This window comes from Rhamphochromis sp. 'chilingali' (genome assembly GCF_963969265.1).
Source record: "Rhamphochromis sp. 'chilingali' genome assembly, chromosome: 16".
Classification (NCBI taxonomy): Eukaryota; Metazoa; Chordata; class Actinopteri; order Cichliformes; family Cichlidae; genus Rhamphochromis; species Rhamphochromis sp. 'chilingali'.
In genome coordinates this window covers 8,236,517-8,253,863 of record NC_137943.1, presented here as the reverse complement: position 1 = coordinate 8,253,863, position 17,347 = coordinate 8,236,517, and the positions used below count along the sequence as shown (strand labels likewise).

The following is a 17,347-nucleotide window of genomic DNA, read 5'->3' as shown; positions in this document are numbered from 1 at the left end:
TTAACACTGCTCCCAGGCAAACAACAAACCGAGCAAATACTTGACGTTGATCCAAAAACCCCTGGTATTCAGGCACCCTTGTCATTTTTAATAAACCGGGAGCGACACCTAGTGTCTAAATGACAACAATGCTGCCTTAGTAACTATGAAACAGCGCCTGCATGCATTCAATCCCATCAGTCTCAGTGTGATTTGGAGTGGGTGGTTTCTTGACAAATGACATTTTATGTTGTGAGTGATTAAAAATAGAAAGACTCAGATGTGATGTGTGTGTGCTGAAATGGGAAAGCACTGACTAATATATGAAAATTCCCCAAATTCCTTAGGCATTTAATGCGTTTTATAATATGGCGGTCTTCGACGATATCACAGAGTACAGAAAATTATTTTTAAAAACAGAAAAAACCCAATTTCTTTCAAATTGTAGAAACATTGCCTTTGTTGCATCTAACCGGAAAACGTGAAAGACTTGGGTCTGTAACAGTAAGTGCAATCATATTTCATTGCACTTTTAACATCCGCATATAATTTATCAAGTCAGATTCATTCTATCTTTGATTGGCTCTCAATTAGGCTAATTGCTACTGATTGACTTTCTTTTTTCGACGTTATAAACCATGTTTGTGAGTAAGATCCGATGGACACGGTGTGGACCACCCCTCATTGCGGTGCAGTAGTGGTGGATAAATATATCCCCCCTCCTCCTCCTCCTCCTCCTCCTCCTTTCGTTGGGTCCGCAACATCCTGACTGCCAGAGGCTGGTGATCAGAGGCAGCGGCAAAGCCCCCGCAAGACGAATGAAATGAAATCTGCTTTTGCCGCCACCTGCTTTCCCCCAATTTCTTTGGTCTACTGAAGAACTGGCTGTAGTGCTGCCCTCATCCTGACAGTGTAAAGCGGATATAAGGTTAGTAAAACAAGTCTTGTATTAATGCAAAGTGATAAATATGACGGAAACCACCAGGGGGGAACAATCAGAACAAACAGCCGGTGTGTTATCGACTCTGTGCGCACAGAGCATTGAAAAAGTAAGCCTCAATTTGTATGCATGCCGCTTTGCGGGGGATCTGCATAGCCATGGTTACATCTTGGCACTGGCATGCCACACTTGTTCGTCCAACTCCTTTAAGTTCAACTCAAAGTGCGCTACATGAGCATGAAGCACACGCCCTAACACAGCCAGGAACCCGGGCTGTCCACCTGAAAACTAACGGTTTTCCCACTCCAGTGCGCCATTCTTGGCCATTCCAGTTAGGGCTAATTATTCTGTGAAGTGAGTCCCCAGCGCCTCCCAGATCACATAGCACTGCAGCTGCCCTGCTGTACAGCAAACCAACTGCAAGACAGTACTATAATAGGAAGGAGAGGTAGGGTTGCGCAGCTGACGGTGCTGATTCCGAGGAGCCAGAGCTCTGAAGTCCTATTTAAGTCACTGGGCTGTCGATCCGGGAAGCTTATTAGTAAAATACCACCTCGGTGAAACACCCCGGTCTGTCTCAGACCAGTCAGGAACTTGTGTTATTACTGCGCTGACCCGTTTTTGTGGGTGTATAGTTTCTATAGGCACAGGCTGATTTCCACTGGGTAACACTGCCAAGGACATCTACCATAAAAATTAACTGTACTGGGTTTCTCCTCATGTTTTGTCCGGTTAATCCTGCGGAGCATTTTATTTATCGAGGAACCTGTCAACGTGCATGCTTTCATACTGACATGTCACAGCAAACTACAATGTAACAATTTCCAAAGAATAACCTGGTTCAGTAAAATAAACCTTTTAACCCTGCATTTCTCTCAGAGTTTTCCTTTTTTTGTTTTGTTTTCTGTTCATTTATACTGGTTCCCTTCACTTAGGTCTAACATTATGTGGCTGATTGCTTTTCAACCCATTAGGCTTCAAGTGTGCAGATTCACCATGGGGATCAAGACTGCCCTCCCTAGATATGAGCTGTATCTCTACACAGCTGTACTTGCTGTGGCCTTGATATGGGCAGGCAGTTGGATATTTGAAGCTTCAAGTGGTGAGTGCACAACGTGTCAAGAGATGTCCGGAGTGCATGCATGCGCGCGCACACACACACACACACACACACACACACACACACACACACACACACACACACACACACACACACACACACACACAGGCTGTCGGTGTAACTGAGAAAGTCCGGAAAAAAAATCAATATCACAGTGCTTTAACATTTATAGAGGTTAATTGAAATCCACTGATATTCCCTAAAGTTGGAGAGAATGGACACTTTTATGCACCTACTATCAGCTTTAGGAGCACAATTTTCACTCATGATCTGATAAATGTCACTGAAAGCCAAGTGACAATGCAATTCAATTCCAATGCAATTTAAAAACTGCCTCAAAAAGCACCGTCCTACATCCTACAACAGTGCTCTATTTAACCTAAAACAGGGCAGAACAAAGTTCATTTAGTAGATGAAAAGAGACTGCTTCCCCCCTGCGTGTTCTTATTATGTGAAGACAATTTGAAAAAATGGTCCACTTACTCTCTAATTATTTCCCAGATGGAGATATTTCTGACTAAGTTACACTGAGCCAACTAACTCCAAACCCTTCATCCTGAAATAACACCAAATGTTTGCATGCATTCAGACTATGACATGCTTCGACCAGCCTCTTCACAAACTGATCTGAGTGGACTGAGTGCAATCGGGTGACTGGTGCTGTCTGTCACCGTCTGTGCTGTCATACAGTCTAGATGTCAATCATCATTTTAGTCCAGATATTTTTTCTCCTTCAGTCTCTGTCTCTTAAAATGGTCATTTGTAATACTCAGGTCTGCATGCTACAGTAGCACTGTATACTGGCAATAGTAGTTTGGCTGTGTTCCCAGAAGTAAGAGGCTTTCCCCGAATGACCCTTACATTTTGAGGCTTCTCCAGCTTTGGCTGGAAAAACCTACTCCCCACTGTGGTGGTGGTGGTGGTGGTGTAGGTTGATCACATTTGTTGCTACACTGATTGCTTCAACTTTGGTCACCACTGCGATTGTTTTTGGTGTTGTGTTTGTCATTTATGTGTTAGCGCTTTGTTCAGGTTATATAGAAAACTACTCTCCTGCAACAAGATTATGTCTACATGAGACTAGATGTCAGCCTCAGAATAGAAAGCTCTGCAGTGAGTGTATTATGTAATATTTGGTGTTATAAAATAGACCAGAAGTGCTCTCAGGCCCTTAAATTTGCAATAATCCAATGAACACACCAAAGCTCTTCAAGCTGTGACTACCTGCACGACTGTTTTCTTACAGAGGAATAACCAGCTCATATAAAAATGCCCAAAACAAAGCTGCTCAAAGCCTGGATTCCCTAACACAGAGGCTTTACAGTGTCCTGCCATTACTTAAAGCTGTTTTGCATTATTAATAAAACACCTCAGCATGCACAAATGGAGATTATCGTTTTTTTGTTTGTTCGTTTTTTCAGAAAATGCAAACAGAAAGACCTTCAAGGAAAGCGTCAAACCAGGATGGCATTATTTTGGCAGGAAAATGGTAAGTCCCTCTTCTTCATGTATTCTCTATACAGCTGCACAGCGCCATGTTAAGCGAGCGGTTGTTATTTGATCCTAATGCATTTTTCCTTGCTGTAGGATGCTGCGGACTTCGAATGGGTGATGTGGTTCACGACATTCCGCAATCATATCCTTTTTGCTCTCGTTGGTCATGTGATCTTTGCCAAGATATTTTCCCTGGTGGCTCCAAAGGTGCGCGGGTGTGAATGCTCACGAGATACTCCTGGGTTTTGAATAAATACACGTGCGGGCTCATGGTGTTTTCTCTGTAAATATGTATTTCACACATATTTGCATGTGCTCAAGTGTGAAGAAAGATATTACAGTAAATGCAAAGCTGCATTCTGCTGATGTGAACAGAAGGCCTTGAAGTGATTAATTAAATGTAGTTTTATTCCATTTTTATTCAATGAGATGTTTTTCTGTTCCAGAACAAAAATGTTTCTCGTGGCTTTTATTTGAACCTCAAGGCCTGACAGAGTGACTCAACACAGCATGAGCTGCTTTCTTTGATACCAAGTTCCCATCTGTTGCGTCTCTGCTGTGAATATCTGGACATATTTAAAACAGTTCATCATGTTTTAAACATGTTTTCTGTCTTGTTTCATGTTTACAATGAAGATTGGTATAAATGGATGTAAGGTAACATTAAAAGATCTTAGAATTTCACAACATTTGCCATGCATTTCATTTAAATTGTGCATATGTGGACTGTAGATTTGTTTTCATTGCCCTGTAATTTAATCTTCCCATCCTTAGGTATTTTAATTTTTTGCAGTGTCATGAGTGTTATTATACTAACACCACTCTTCATGTGTGTTCCTGAATTCTGAACTATATCCTGATATCTTGACTAATTCTGGCTCCTTCTTATCCACAGCACAGATCCTTGGTCTTTGGGGTGTATGGAGGTTTGGCAGTCCTGGTAACGATGGGCTGGACTTTCTTGGCTCTGGTTCTTTCTCATTGCATCATACTATACAGCGTGGCTATATTCAAAAGTAAATGGATGTGCTTCGCTGCAGGCTTGTGTACGCTGGCCTCCATCAAGCTGGAGCCCTTTAACTCCTGGCAGGTGAGGGAATGGTAGCAAAGTAGAAGTTTAACAACTTCACCTACTTCCAAAGTCCAGCGACGCATGTAATAAATACTACAACATTTGTGCTCGACCACCACATTTCTTCCTAATGATCCTAATGGAAGTTCTTTCTGCCCGTCCCTGAGCCTGGTTCTGCTGGAGGTTGCTTCCTGTTAAAAGGGAGTTTTTCCTTCCCACTTTCTCTCAGTGCTTGCTCATAAGGGGTCATTTGATTGTTTGGGTTGTCTCTGTATTATTGTAGGGTCTTTACCTTACAATATAAAACACCTTAAGACAACTTCATTTGTGATTTGGTGCTATATAAATAAAACTGAACTGCAACTTTTCTGGAGTTTAGCTGAGTTTGTAGGGGTGTTTCCAGGATTTTCCAAAATGTGGTGATTCAGACTCAGAAGCAGTTATTGAAGCCCACTGGAAATAAGTGAGGTTTATTAGAAAGAAACAACCAATAAAACCATTTGAAAATTGGTTGAATTTAAATGCAGACAGACCTCCAGCCTCCCTAAACATGCACTAGAAAACGTGAATGCCCTGTAGCATCATAGTTTTCACATTGCTACACACAGTTGTTGTTGGCCCCCCTTTATCCACACCACTGTGAAAGGTTTCAGCTGTAGGTGATCTTAGAAGCGTTACCAAACCGGAGAACGATCCCGAAACACTATAGATAACATTTCAAATTATAGTATTTGGTCTAATATGTAATGTATGGACACATGATTACAGTACTGACAGCATACAGCTTCTGCCAGATTGTTATTGTCGTCCTTATGCAGACTGCTGTTTGAGGCTCAGAATAACTTTTATCCCCCCACTGCCCCACAACAGGAAGCCTTGGTAACTGGTTCCTTCAACCTCCAAGATATCCTGTTCTATGGCGGTTGTGGCTTCAGCATCATGCGCTGTATGAGTTTTGCTTTAGAGAACTGCGAGAAGAAGGAAGGCAACTACACGTTCTCAGACCTGGTGAAATACAACTTCTACCTCCCATTCTTCTTCTTTGGACCGATAATGACATTCGACCGGTTTCATGCCCAGGTGAGGATTGAAATCAAACGGAATATAAAGATAAACTGGTGTTTTTTTAAAAAAGAAACCCTAATATTTCTTTTAATCAACAGTAGGTACATCTATTCTTTAATTAACTATTTTATTAATGTGAATAATTAATTGGTCCAAAAATAGTTACAAATCTGTAACTCTGCTATTCTGAATGGAGTAATCGTCAAATATTCAAGTTTCTATGGAATATGGCAGGGATAGCTCAGTAGGTAGAGTGGTCGCCCCATGATCATGGGTTCAAATCCCCTGAATGGCTACCTGAGCAAGGTACTGTCCCTAGTTTAGTGGAAGCTTTTGTTCTGCAGGCAAATAACACTCAGCTGATCCGTAAAGAGAGGGAGATGTGGAACATCACCACCAAGGCCTTGTTGCACCTGGGAGGTATTCTCGTGGTGGATGTCTTCTTCCACTACCTTTACATTCTGACGATACCCAGTGACATGAAGCTGGTCGCTAAGCTTTCTGACTGGTCTCTGGGTGAGTAATTAAATCCAAAGCTTTTTCCTTTCTTTCGCACTTGCACTGAAGTTTTCTTGCTTCAGTCATTTGATTTCTTGTGGTTTGAAATAACATTGTTATTCCCTAAAATCATATTATTTCCAAGGAAAATAAGTGAAAAAATGAATAATCTAAAATTCTAATGAGACATCATTTCAAGTTAATCTGCTACTGGAGGTTTTCTCAGAGGCAGGACTTTAAATAAATGCCTGAAAAGACTGTGGGATATATTCTAATTAGGAAAGATTCAGATTTGTTTTTATGTGATTCACAGCTGGACTGGCTTATTCCAACTTGGTGTATGACTGGGTGAAAGCGGCTGTAATGTTCGGCGTCATCAACACCGTGGCAATGCTGGATCACCTGGACCCTCCTCAGCCTCCCAAGTGTATCACCATGCTTTACGTCTTCGCTGAGACGTACGTGCGACTTGCATCAGCAGTGTGAAACCACAGTGTAGTTTCTTGGTTCGCTCTGCAAAACCGTAAAATGTGTGAAAGTATTCATGAAACTTTGTGTCTTTTGTAGGCACTTTGACAGAGGCATCAATGACTGGCTGTGCAAGTGAGTGCATGGATGATTTAAATTCATGGGCATAAAGAACCGAACGCGGTATAGACAAGAGGATTTTGACTCATCGTTGTGTCACGTGCAGGTATGTTTACGACTACATTGGTGGAAATCACGATCAAATCTTCAAAGAACTTCTTGCAACCATCTGCACTTTTGCCGTCACCACCCTGTGGCTGGGCCCATGTGAACTGGTTTATATCTGGTCCTTTTTCAACTGCTTTGGTCTCAACTTTGAGCTGTGGGTGGCCAAGTTCTTCTCCCTTCCACCACTTTCTACCATAGAGGTGAGAAACGATAAGGCAAATAGTAATGCCCCTAGGCATGTTTGAGCATGGATGAAAATTCTTGCCTTGAATAACAATTTGTGTCTGATACATTTAAAGAAGAAATTAAATTACTTGGTAAAAAAATTCTTTAGAGTCTTGACACAAACACAGGAATCTATCAACATTTTGTCATCACATTTAGTCACTGGATACAGAATCTCTTCTTCATCACTGATAGTGATCTTGGTATTTAATGAGCACTGATTTTAAGTCACTCTATCACACTTTGTGGAAGCTGCGTAATGGACTGAGACAGAATAGTGTGTATTTGGTTCCTGTTTCCCCGTGCCCTTCTTGTTTCTCTCCTCTTTCCCCCAACACCCCAACTGGTCACGGCAGATTTCTGTCTGGCTCTACCAGAGTTCTCTTCCTGTCTAAAGGAAGTTCTTCCTTCTCACTGTTGCCAAGTGAGCCTCAGGGGCTATTATCTAATTCTCTTTAATGTTGTACCTTTCATTATAAAGGGGAGTGAACTGGCAGTTAATAAATAAAACTGGTGGTTATCAACTTCACAGATCCATTTCTTAGTTTGATGGGCCTTAATACAGTACTGACCTGAGAGCAACAGGATCAAAAGTAAGCTGAGCGACACGATTTTGAGGTGTGGAACTATTTTTATTCATTTAAAAAGCCATTATTAAAAGAAGTGGATCTATTATATTTGCCCCAAGAATATAATAGACAAGAGAAAAGCAAAACAGATCCTAATTTAAAGATGGACTAAGCATCTATCAAACATTTCACAGGTCTGCAGGATGGCAGCAGAATTACATTTTTTCTTTTTCTGTGTTAGTTGTAATTTTGTGCTCTGTTGTGTGTCTTCTGTTAGAGTGCCATGGGTGAAGCCATGTCACGCAGGATCCGCGGTTTGTTCAATGCGGCCAACTTCTGGGCTATCGTCCTCTACAATGTTCTCTCCCTGAACAGTTTGGAGTTTGCCAAAATGGTGGGAAGGAGACTGATTTTTAAAGGTGGGGAACAACATCAGTATGAATAAAAAACAGGGTTTTTTCTCAGTTCCAAAAGCACAGGAAAACAAGAAAAGTAAAAACTTGAGGGGCTTAATGCTCCACAGATCATTTGACTTTAGCATCGCTTCTGTTTTCTTCATAGCATTAAACATTCTGTGACACAACTCTGACAGGGCTTGTTCACTGGATTATCTGCAGTATTTCCTTTAAAGTTCTGCTTTAATGTTCTCACCCCCCCTTCCTCCTTCTTCTTTGTCCTATTGTTAGGTTTTCCTCTGTCGACCCTCTCTGTGTTACTCGTGACCTACTGTGGTGTGCAGCTGGTGAAGGAACGAGAGAGACAACAAGCCTTGCTGGAAGATCCAGAGCCGGTGAAGCCAGTAGATGGTGGCAAAGAAAAAGCAGAATAACCTGGCAGAGAAACAGTTTCACAGACTTAATGGTCAATGGGCGCTCACGTGGTTCTATCCTCGGCCTTGCATGCTGTAACAGAACCATGCTGGTTAACAGCCATTCAGCACCTATATTGTTCACAAGCCGGTGTTTTTCCTTTTGTTTGTCGGAAGCGAGGCAATGATTCGAACTGTGAAAAATCCGCAAGTGCACTTGCTGTTGATAATCAACACATACTTTGGCACAAACCAACCGACAGTGCATTTAGTATTTGGATTGATCTGGACTAAAGATTGTTTCAAATATATCTATCTATCTATCTATCTATCTATCTATCTATCTATCTATCTATCTATATATATATATATATATATATATATATATATATATATATATATATATATATATATATATATATATATATATATATATATATGTTTAAAAGTACTTAAGGACATATAGTATTGTAAAGGAAGAATTACTTTTGGCCTGTGTGGTTCTGTTCTCCTTCACTTTTATTTCTTCTTCCTTTTTTATCACCATCTTTGTTTTTTATTTAATTGCGATGGTTGAGATCCAATCTTATTGATCTGTAATCAAGCTAAAAGGGTAAAACTTGAAGAAAACTTGAAATCAGGGCGTCATAAATGGAGTGCAATAAAGAAAATAAAAAGGGTGCTATGGAGGTCCTCCACATAGCTTGCAGCTGATTGTAATGTACAGTATAATTGTTTTACTCTTACTAAGAAAAATATATATGACGGTAAAGCACTGGTATTTTAGTTTGATTATGTATCAGATCTCCTGTGATTCTGAGTACTGAATGTAGCTAAGTCACTGGAAACCATTCAAAGAATGACTGCCTTACTCTACTACTGTCCACAGGAGATTACTGTGGGTGTGGCGTTTTGGTCCATCTCTCCTCGGCCCTCACTCACATAATAAAGACCCCCACTTGAAAGGCCAGAAGCCCAGCAGGGGACATGGGTCAGTGTTATGCTGCCTGTCAACAAAACCTGCTGTGTGTCTTCAGTGCAGCAGTCAGAGAGAGAGAAAAACTCGATGCAATGTTTTTTCCCACTTTTGGGTATTCATTAAAGGTGTTCATTTCAAATGTTTGACTTGTAATAAAGTGGTGTTTCGTCCAGAAGGGACACTCCTGCTGTGAGTTTGTTTGGTTGCTATTTGCAGTGAGATTGCTGTGTGTACATGTATGCACCTATGAGCTGTTCAGGACGGTCTGCATTAAAACATTTGAACAAATTCATTCTCTTTGAATGGACGAAAAAGGCTCTCCTGCTGATTTGTGAGACACTGCCATTCATCACCACCAGATGGCCCAGTTTGTCCAAAGTTAATTTCTGCTATTTCCTTTGTGGTTACAGCATGGATGATTAAAAACATCCAATGTTTGCTAAACTTTTCTTTTGGCCTGTCCGACAGTGTAGCAGTTGTTGTCTGAAGGCCAAAAAATGCCACACAGATTTACTTTCCCACGTGGACCATTACTGTATTTGCTATAATGGTCCACTTGATAGTTATATTTCATTAGAATTTTATCAGGATTTTTAATTTTGAGTTATTATAATGACAATGGACAAGACTGAACAGAAAAGAAAACAAAGAAAGAGAAGTTGGGAAGAAAGAAAGAGGGAGAGAAAGGGACAGAGAAAAAAAACACATCAACAACAGAAGTGGGACAAAACCACCTCTTTGCCAACAGGCTACACTACATGTCAGGATGGTTAAAACATACCCTTTTAGAAAAGCCCGGGCCAAATTAAGTAATTCACTTGTATTTGTTGATGAGTGTTCCTTTTATGAAACCAGTCTGGCCAGGCCGTATTATGAGGTGGGTTATCTTTTCTAATCTTTTAGAGTTTTGTGACGTCAGTAACCAATACAGTGTGACACCCAAAAAGCATTGTTGGCTTCATGTTGAGATTTACTGGCACAGAGCACAGAGAATTATTTAACACGATTACCTAAACTTTTGTTATTTTTTTAAAGCTGCTGGCAACCCAAAACGTCCGCTATGCTGAAGCTTTATGCAGCTACAATGTGTCGTCTTAGTTTATTTGTATAGTGACAAAAAAAGAAGAAGCTTGGCAAAGAATAAGGCTATGTGAGATTTTAAACTTTGAACTGTTTTGAGTTTGAGGTTCATAAATCAGACGCTGATGCTATAGTGGTGTAAACCTTTATATGGCCCGCGCATGTCAAACCTCTTTTATCTTGTGGGCCCAGAGAGCGCACTTTGAGCTTGGACCAGTGAAACTCCCCTTTCTATCATTCAATTACACGTTTATTCCCTGGGAAGGATTAATGTGAGGGGAAAAGGTGCATTTACGACAATATTTCCTAGTTTTTCAACATGATAAATGGATTATATTACATAAAAGTTTAGGTTTCATTGCCTAGACAAATGTTTTAGTGCATATCTGTATGGTAGGTGGTGAAAAACAGGAATCTTGTTTTTGTATGGTATGGGCTGTCATGTGGGAGGTCTTTAACAATAAGAAAAACTGTAAAAGCTGTGAAATTATAGATAAAACTTTTATATCCTCCTTCACATTTTCCAAAGCCTTTCAGACCGTAGTCTTTGCTGGGCTGATTCTGGTACCCGGGGCTTTTGTTAGACATCCCTGATCATGACTTTTAATTCTATACCAGGGTTAGGCCACTCCAGGCCTCGAGGCCCGGTGTCCTGCAGATTTGAAATCTCACCATGGGTAAACACACCTGAATCAGATGATTAGTTCATTATCAGGCCTCTGGAGAACTTCAAGAGATGTTGAGGAGGTCATTTAGCCATTTGAATCAGCTGTATTGGATCAAGGACACATCTAAAACCCGCAGGACACCGACATTCGAGGCCTGGAGTTGCCCACCCCTGTTCTATACCTTCTACATATATGTGATGCACTGGTCACATTTTTCAGACTCGCTTTCAACCACTAGATGCCAGTACTGTTTGTCACTTAGTATACATTGTTGTTGCAAATCACTTAATGTTGGCACATGTATACATACATACATATGGAATAAGTAAAATGTGGGATATCACATAATAATAATAATCCTCATTTATACCAGATGTATAAAATATTAAAACTTTTGCTTGTTTTTTGTAATTGTGGCTGAAACAGTTTGAAAAATATTTTAATCACAATGGAACTAACCCCGGCACTGTTTTTATACACCAACTGTGAAGATTTCAGTTGAAGGAGCAACTACAGACTGATGATCTGGAAGGGATCTGTCAGAGCTAGAATTAGGAAAACACAGTACAGGTATTACGATAAAAAAGAGAACACAAAGCAGTTGACCCACAGTCCATCAAAGCCTCATCAGGCGAGTCATATTAATTTTTTAAACTAACAAATATTAAAACTTCGGATATTTCCTCCCTCTGTATATATTTGTTTTATGATATGAGTCGGCACTACTCATATACTCCTATACCTCTATTAATATACTTACAATATGATAAACTGACTCTGTGTGAGGCCAGTGTGATCACAAATTAAATCAATATTTGATTACGTGTGTGTGAAAGTGTCGCTGTGATCAGACCCAGCGAAGCTGCTCGATGAGTTGTTCTTCTGGATTTAACAGCCCCGGTCATTCAGCTGTTTGTGGGGGTCTGTGTGGTACAGCAGAGGATAGGTCCCCCTGTCCACCAAGTTGGATGCCTCAGCTTTGTGAGGGTCCTGTCTATAAATACCCCTGACTTGCGTAGTGGCTGACAGCCACAGACAGCTGCAGCCACAAGCCATCCAACTACACGAGACTATTCAGGGCAAACTGAGCCACCCTGTGCACTGAAAGTCCCGCTCTGTTGTGGGGAGAGTGTAGGGAGCCCACGAAACCCAACCCGCACACGGCAACAGAACAAAATGTCTGCCATGACTATAGATCCAGTGGCGCAACCTCGGATGTACCAGCAGACCTTGCTTCAGGATGGACTGTGTGACCTCTTAGAAAATGACAGATTTGTGGATTGTGTCCTCAAAATCCAGGACAAGGAGTTCCCCTGCCACCGCTTGGTTCTGGCAGCTAGCAGCCCCTTCTTCAAGGCTATGTTCCTGTCTGACTTGGAGGAGAGCAAGAAGAAGGAGGTTGTCCTCAAGAATGTGGAGCCTGGGGTTATGGAGATGATCCTGCGGTACTTGTATACATCTGACATTAATCTGACAGAACAGAATGTTCAAGATATATTCATGGTCGCCAACATGTACCAGATCCCCTCCATCTTCTCTGTGTGTGTGTCCTATCTCCAAGAAAAGTTGGTGCTCGGGAATTGCTTGGCTATCTTCAGACTGGGGCTGCTTCTGGATAGTCCCAAGCTTGCTCTTGCCGCGAGAGACTTCATCTGCGAGCGCTATCAGGTTGTTGTCAGGGACCAAGACTTTCTGCAGCTAGCTCCCAGCGAGGTGGCCATCATCATCACCTCAGACGCCCTTAATGTTGAGCGGGAGGAGCAGGTGTTTGAATCCCTGATGGACTGGGTCAAGCATGACGAGACCAATCGGGTCAAAGATCTGCCCGAACTGTTGCACTGTGTTCGCTTCAGACTCATGCCTTTGGATTACTTCAAAGAAAAAGTGGAGCGTCACCAGTACATCTGCTTCAGCCAGGACATCAAGAAGGAGCTGGATCTCGTCAGGGACGCTCACAGAGGGCGGCTCCCTAAGCCGAAGAAGCCTGCAACAGATGGGGCAAAGGGGGGTGAAGGCAGTGAGGATGAGGAAGATGATGAGGACGGTTACCTGCCAGGCATACTCAACAACAATCCTCGTTTTGGGATGTTTGAAATGGACCTCATACTTATGATCAGCGACACAGGGACTGTGGCCTACGACCCGGCAGGAAACGAGTGCTTTGTTGTGTCAGAATCCACTGAAATTCCCAAGAATCACTGCAGCCTGGTGACAAGAGAGAACCAAGTGTTTGTTGTGGGAGGACTTCTCTACAACGAAGAGGACAAAGATGAACCATTCAGCTCCTACTTCCTGCAGGTAGTGTGTAATCTATGAAAACCATTTGTAGCTCTTTACAACCTGAACTCTGACGATGGCTCCTTTTCAAATCTTAAGGTATTTTAAAAATATTTCTGGATTCTTTTGTATTTAATTCCTCTCACATCACTTTTATTTATCCCCAGTTTGACCCAGTCAGTTCAGACTGGTTAGGGATGCCTCCACAACCCAACCCACGCTGTCTGTTTGGCCTGACTGAAGCTGAAAACTCAATCTTTGTTGTTGGAGGAAAGGAACTGAAGGACGGCGAGCACGCACTGAGCTCAGTCATGATCTATGACAGACAGTAAGTTTAATATGCTCTAGTGTAATGGAAAATGCACATCTTATCTAAATTATGGCCATCTCTCTTGGAAATATAATTGCATACGATAGTAAATACGATTTGTTTAAACTTTGACCTTAAAATTCAAAATCATCAAGTCCGGAAATGTGTGTTTTCCTTATAAAAGGAACAAAACAGCAACTCCCAAGCCTCGTTTCTTCTTAGAATCACAGTTTGCATGAGTCACTCACTTTATCATCTGCAGAGTCTGTTCATGATGGTACATGTTCTTCTTCATTTGCACATCTGCACAGGTCTTTCAAATGGGGAGAATCTGATCCCCTGCCTTATGAGGTGTATGGCCATGGAACTGTATCACACAAAGGGCTCGTCTACGTCATTGGAGGAAAGTCTGAAAGCAGGTAAGTGCACTACAGGCTTTAAAAGCCCACATTTTTATGATAATGTCGGTAGGAAAAAAAAGAAAAATCATTATTAAACCTCATTCATCATCAGTCTCATAGTTTTATTTTATTATTATTTAATTATTTTGTGTTCTGCGGATTTTATAACTCAGTTTATAACTTTGGCTAAACAGAACTTTTAAAGTCTGCGGTGGCTGAGCACAATGTTTCATTTTGTTATTTTAATGGGGATCAGACCAAAAACCAACCAACTTAAAAAACAAATAAATAAACAGTCCTGGCTCCTGCAAAATCAAAAACATCAGAAATGAACAGGATTAGAACATATATGACGAAACTCATGCATGAACTCAAATAATCCGTTTAAAAAAGCATATTTTGTCTGTTTGTTTGCACATGCGTGTTTGCGCACGTGTGTGTGTAGGAAGTGCATGAGAAGAGTGTGTGTCTACAATCCCTCTAAGTTTGAATGGAAGGACCTGGCCCCTCTGAAAACAGCCCGCTCTCTGTTTGGCATCGCCGTCCACAACGACCAGATCTTTGTGGTCACAGGAGTCACAGACTCAGGCCTCACCAGCTCTGTGGAGGTCTACGACATTGCCAGCAACAAGTGAGACAATGTTTTATTATATATATATATATATGACTCGCTTTATTACATATATATAACCCGCTTTATCTACTCGTAACAAGGGGAAGCATCTGTCCGCATTAGTGAAATGACTCACTGAGCACAAACAAGAGATCATTAGATCATAAAACGCCACTCGTGGTACTGGTACGGGTGTCATTCAGTATTATTGAAGCTTGTTTAACACCATCACATCCCCGTGTGTGTTTGTGTCCTTATTGTCCTGTTATTCCAGGTGGTCTGAGTTCACAGAGTTCCCTCAGGAGCGCAGTTCCCTTAATCTGATCTCAATGGGGGGGTTCCTGTACGCTGTGGGGGGCTTTGCCATGATGCCCAGTGAAACCAGTGAGGAGCCCGTCCCAACAGAGATGACTGACATTTGGAGGTGAGAGCCTACTAGACATAACAACTGAATGTAAGGTCACAGAAAAACAAAAAAGGAGGAAAATCACTTTATACACACAAATGATCATTTAGGTGATGAAGGGATTTTAGTGAGCGAATTTTATCCAACAGTAAAGTTTTATTCAGACTCCTTGTAAGAGTTTCAGAGTGAAAGACTGTCTTTAAAGTTTATAAAGTCTGCTGTTACAAAGGCTTATATTAAACATGTCCAAAGTATAAATAATGAAGTCATGTACAAACAATCCTTATGAGCCAAAGCTAGGGATTCGGGCTGCTCTAAACACTCAAATCCAATTGTTGGTGTTTTGTTTTTTCCTTTTCACTCTGCACGATGACGAGAGACGCACAGGCTGATCAGTTTCAATCAACCTGATTGGTTGTAAGCACAGAGGCCCCACTGTCCTGCTGTTCAAAACCTCTGCTTAGGAGGGGCAGCTGATGTGAGACAGGGGAAAGGACACCAAAGGAGCTTGTTTTACATAGTGGATGAACTGACAGACGACACCAAGGTTCACTATGGGATAAATAAGACCTATACAAATACAACAATTCTGAACAATGCAAAGTTAAAATACAAGAATAATATTCTGGAGTTGTAAATGAGCACAACAGATTTACGTTAAATTCTTATGGTAGTCTGAGAAGCCCGCTGCTGTTACAGGGTCCCAGTGCTCCTGTTTTTCTGTATTTTCAGTAGCATTAACAGACACTTCAGTTAATAGTAAAATGGACATTTCAGTTTATGTTACCATTAGCAGGCATTTCCTTTCGCTGTAACTCATTAAATTAACCTTTAAGCATGTCTTTAAGCATACATGTCTATGCAATTACAGCTTATCTGGTATTTGCTCAAAGATTCTTCATCTTGTTTATAATCTGTACTTATTACTAGGACATTTAATTGCTGGTACTTGTCGCCAAGTGCTTGCTCACAGGGGGTCGACTGATTGTTGAGGTTTTCTCTGTATCATTATAGAGTCTTTATAATATAAAGCACCTTAAGGTAACTGTTTTGATTTGGTGCTAAATGAACAAAACTGAATTGAAAGCAATTTTCATCCAACACTTCACAGTGAAGATTATTATTTTAGTGATGTAGGAGAAATCTAAACACACTCCATATTCATGGATTATTTTCCAGGGAATTTTGGTAAATTATAGCAAAGAAATTAATTTTACAATATTTGGACCATTTTATATGTTTTTAAACATTTCTTGAGGTAAGGTTTCAGCAACAAAGCACAATCTGAGCACATCAAATAAGAGCAGAATAGCAGGAAAATCACTGAATAATTAGTACCCTTCATTTATGTTAAAAATAAAAACATTTGACCTAAACTACAATTTTGACATGTTTTAAAGTTTTGCATCTAAAGCTGGAGGACTTGGACTTGCTAATGGTACATAGGCATTGATTAGGATCTTTTCAAAACATTTGTTGTGAGGTATAATAATGGCTGCTGTCTACAGTGCTGTTAATAATAGCTTCATTTGATACACAGCTGTCAGGAATTCCTTTTGTGCCTAATCATTCTGTCTAGATGAAAAATATTGAGATTGCATTGTTATTACTGTATGCTTTCCTAAGATGCTATGAGGGGAACTCAGCTGACTTATTTATCTTCTCTACAGACATGATGAGTCAGACAAGTGCTGGACTGGGATACTGCGTGAGATAAGCTATGCGGAGGGATCTACTATTCTTTCAGTGCGTCTCAACACTCTGCGACTCACCAAGTTATAACTGTACCAAACTGTTGGCGCCATGAGGTGAATCGTAACTTTAGCGCTGTGTTAAACGGATGCACTGATTAGCTGAGGGTCAGAGAATGTTTCAGGGTAAGGAGTGAACATGGTGCGCGGGGATGGAAAAGTGTTATGAAATAAGCATCAAAAGAGTTTTATCTCTCTTTTGCAGTAAGGGGAGACATATACATGCTGTAGCAGGACACGAGTTAGAACATCGCACAAAAATGTATTTTCTAAAATGCTACAGTGTTCCTTTGTACATGTTTTTGTAATATCATTTCTTGATGTTTATTATCTGTAATGCTTCATTTTAATGGTAATAAAATATCAGATTGTTATCTTGCTTTCAGTGCATGAACA

General features: G+C 40.8%; 2 protein-coding genes across 3 annotated transcripts; both read left to right on the top strand.

Moving 5' to 3' along the window:
* The first annotated feature begins 714 nt into the window (after positions 1–714).
* On the top strand, positions 715–9,624 carry hhatla (hedgehog acyltransferase like, a). 2 transcript variants are annotated; one of them, XM_080862051.1, is made up of 13 exons: positions 715–907; positions 1,894–2,021; positions 3,461–3,528; positions 3,627–3,740; positions 4,170–4,190; positions 4,429–4,623; positions 5,476–5,685; positions 6,015–6,186; positions 6,482–6,626; positions 6,736–6,771; positions 6,863–7,064; positions 7,936–8,077; positions 8,345–9,624. In XM_080862051.1, the coding sequence occupies exons 2-13, from the start codon at positions 1,916–1,918 to the stop codon at positions 8,485–8,487; spliced, it is 1,554 nt and encodes a 517-aa protein (XP_080718177.1). In that variant the 5' UTR covers positions 715–907; positions 1,894–1,915; the 3' UTR covers positions 8,488–9,624. The 2 variants fall into 2 exon arrangements, with proteins under 2 accessions (XP_080718177.1, XP_080718178.1); XM_080862052.1 differs by lacking the exon at positions 4,170–4,190 and having other exon boundaries at positions 719–907.
* A 2,620-nt stretch (positions 9,625–12,244) lies between these two features.
* LOC308383734 (kelch-like protein 40a) lies at positions 12,245–17,346 on the top strand. Its single transcript, XM_080861826.1, has 6 exons — positions 12,245–13,491; positions 13,638–13,798; positions 14,092–14,199; positions 14,627–14,812; positions 15,069–15,218; positions 16,871–17,346. Exons 1-6 carry the CDS (start codon positions 12,370–12,372, stop codon positions 16,980–16,982), a joined length of 1,839 nt encoding a protein of 612 aa, XP_080717952.1. The 5' UTR covers positions 12,245–12,369; the 3' UTR covers positions 16,983–17,346.
* The last annotated feature ends 1 nt before the right edge of the window (position 17,347 follows it).

What these genes read in the sequence shown, in the direction of transcription:
- hhatla (XM_080862051.1), top strand. Translation starts at nt 1,916, where the DNA reads ATGGGGATCAAGACTGCCCTCCCTAGATATGAGCTGTATCTCTACACA. An exon ending in AGCCCTTTAACTCCTGGCAG is followed by an intron (nt 4,624 to 5,475) that starts GTGAGGGAATGG and finishes GCCCCACAACAG; the next exon opens with GAAGCCTTGGTAACTGGTTC. An exon ending in AAGGAGACTGATTTTTAAAG is followed by an intron (nt 8,078 to 8,344) that starts GTGGGGAACAAC and finishes TCCTATTGTTAG; the next exon opens with GTTTTCCTCTGTCGACCCTC.
- LOC308383734 (XM_080861826.1), top strand. Translation starts at nt 12,370, where the DNA reads ATGTCTGCCATGACTATAGATCCAGTGGCGCAACCTCGGATGTACCAG. An exon ending in GGAGGAAAGTCTGAAAGCAG is followed by an intron (nt 14,200 to 14,626) that starts GTAAGTGCACTA and finishes GTGTGTGTGTAG; the next exon opens with GAAGTGCATGAGAAGAGTGT. An exon ending in GAGATGACTGACATTTGGAG is followed by an intron (nt 15,219 to 16,870) that starts GTGAGAGCCTAC and finishes TCTTCTCTACAG; the next exon opens with ACATGATGAGTCAGACAAGT.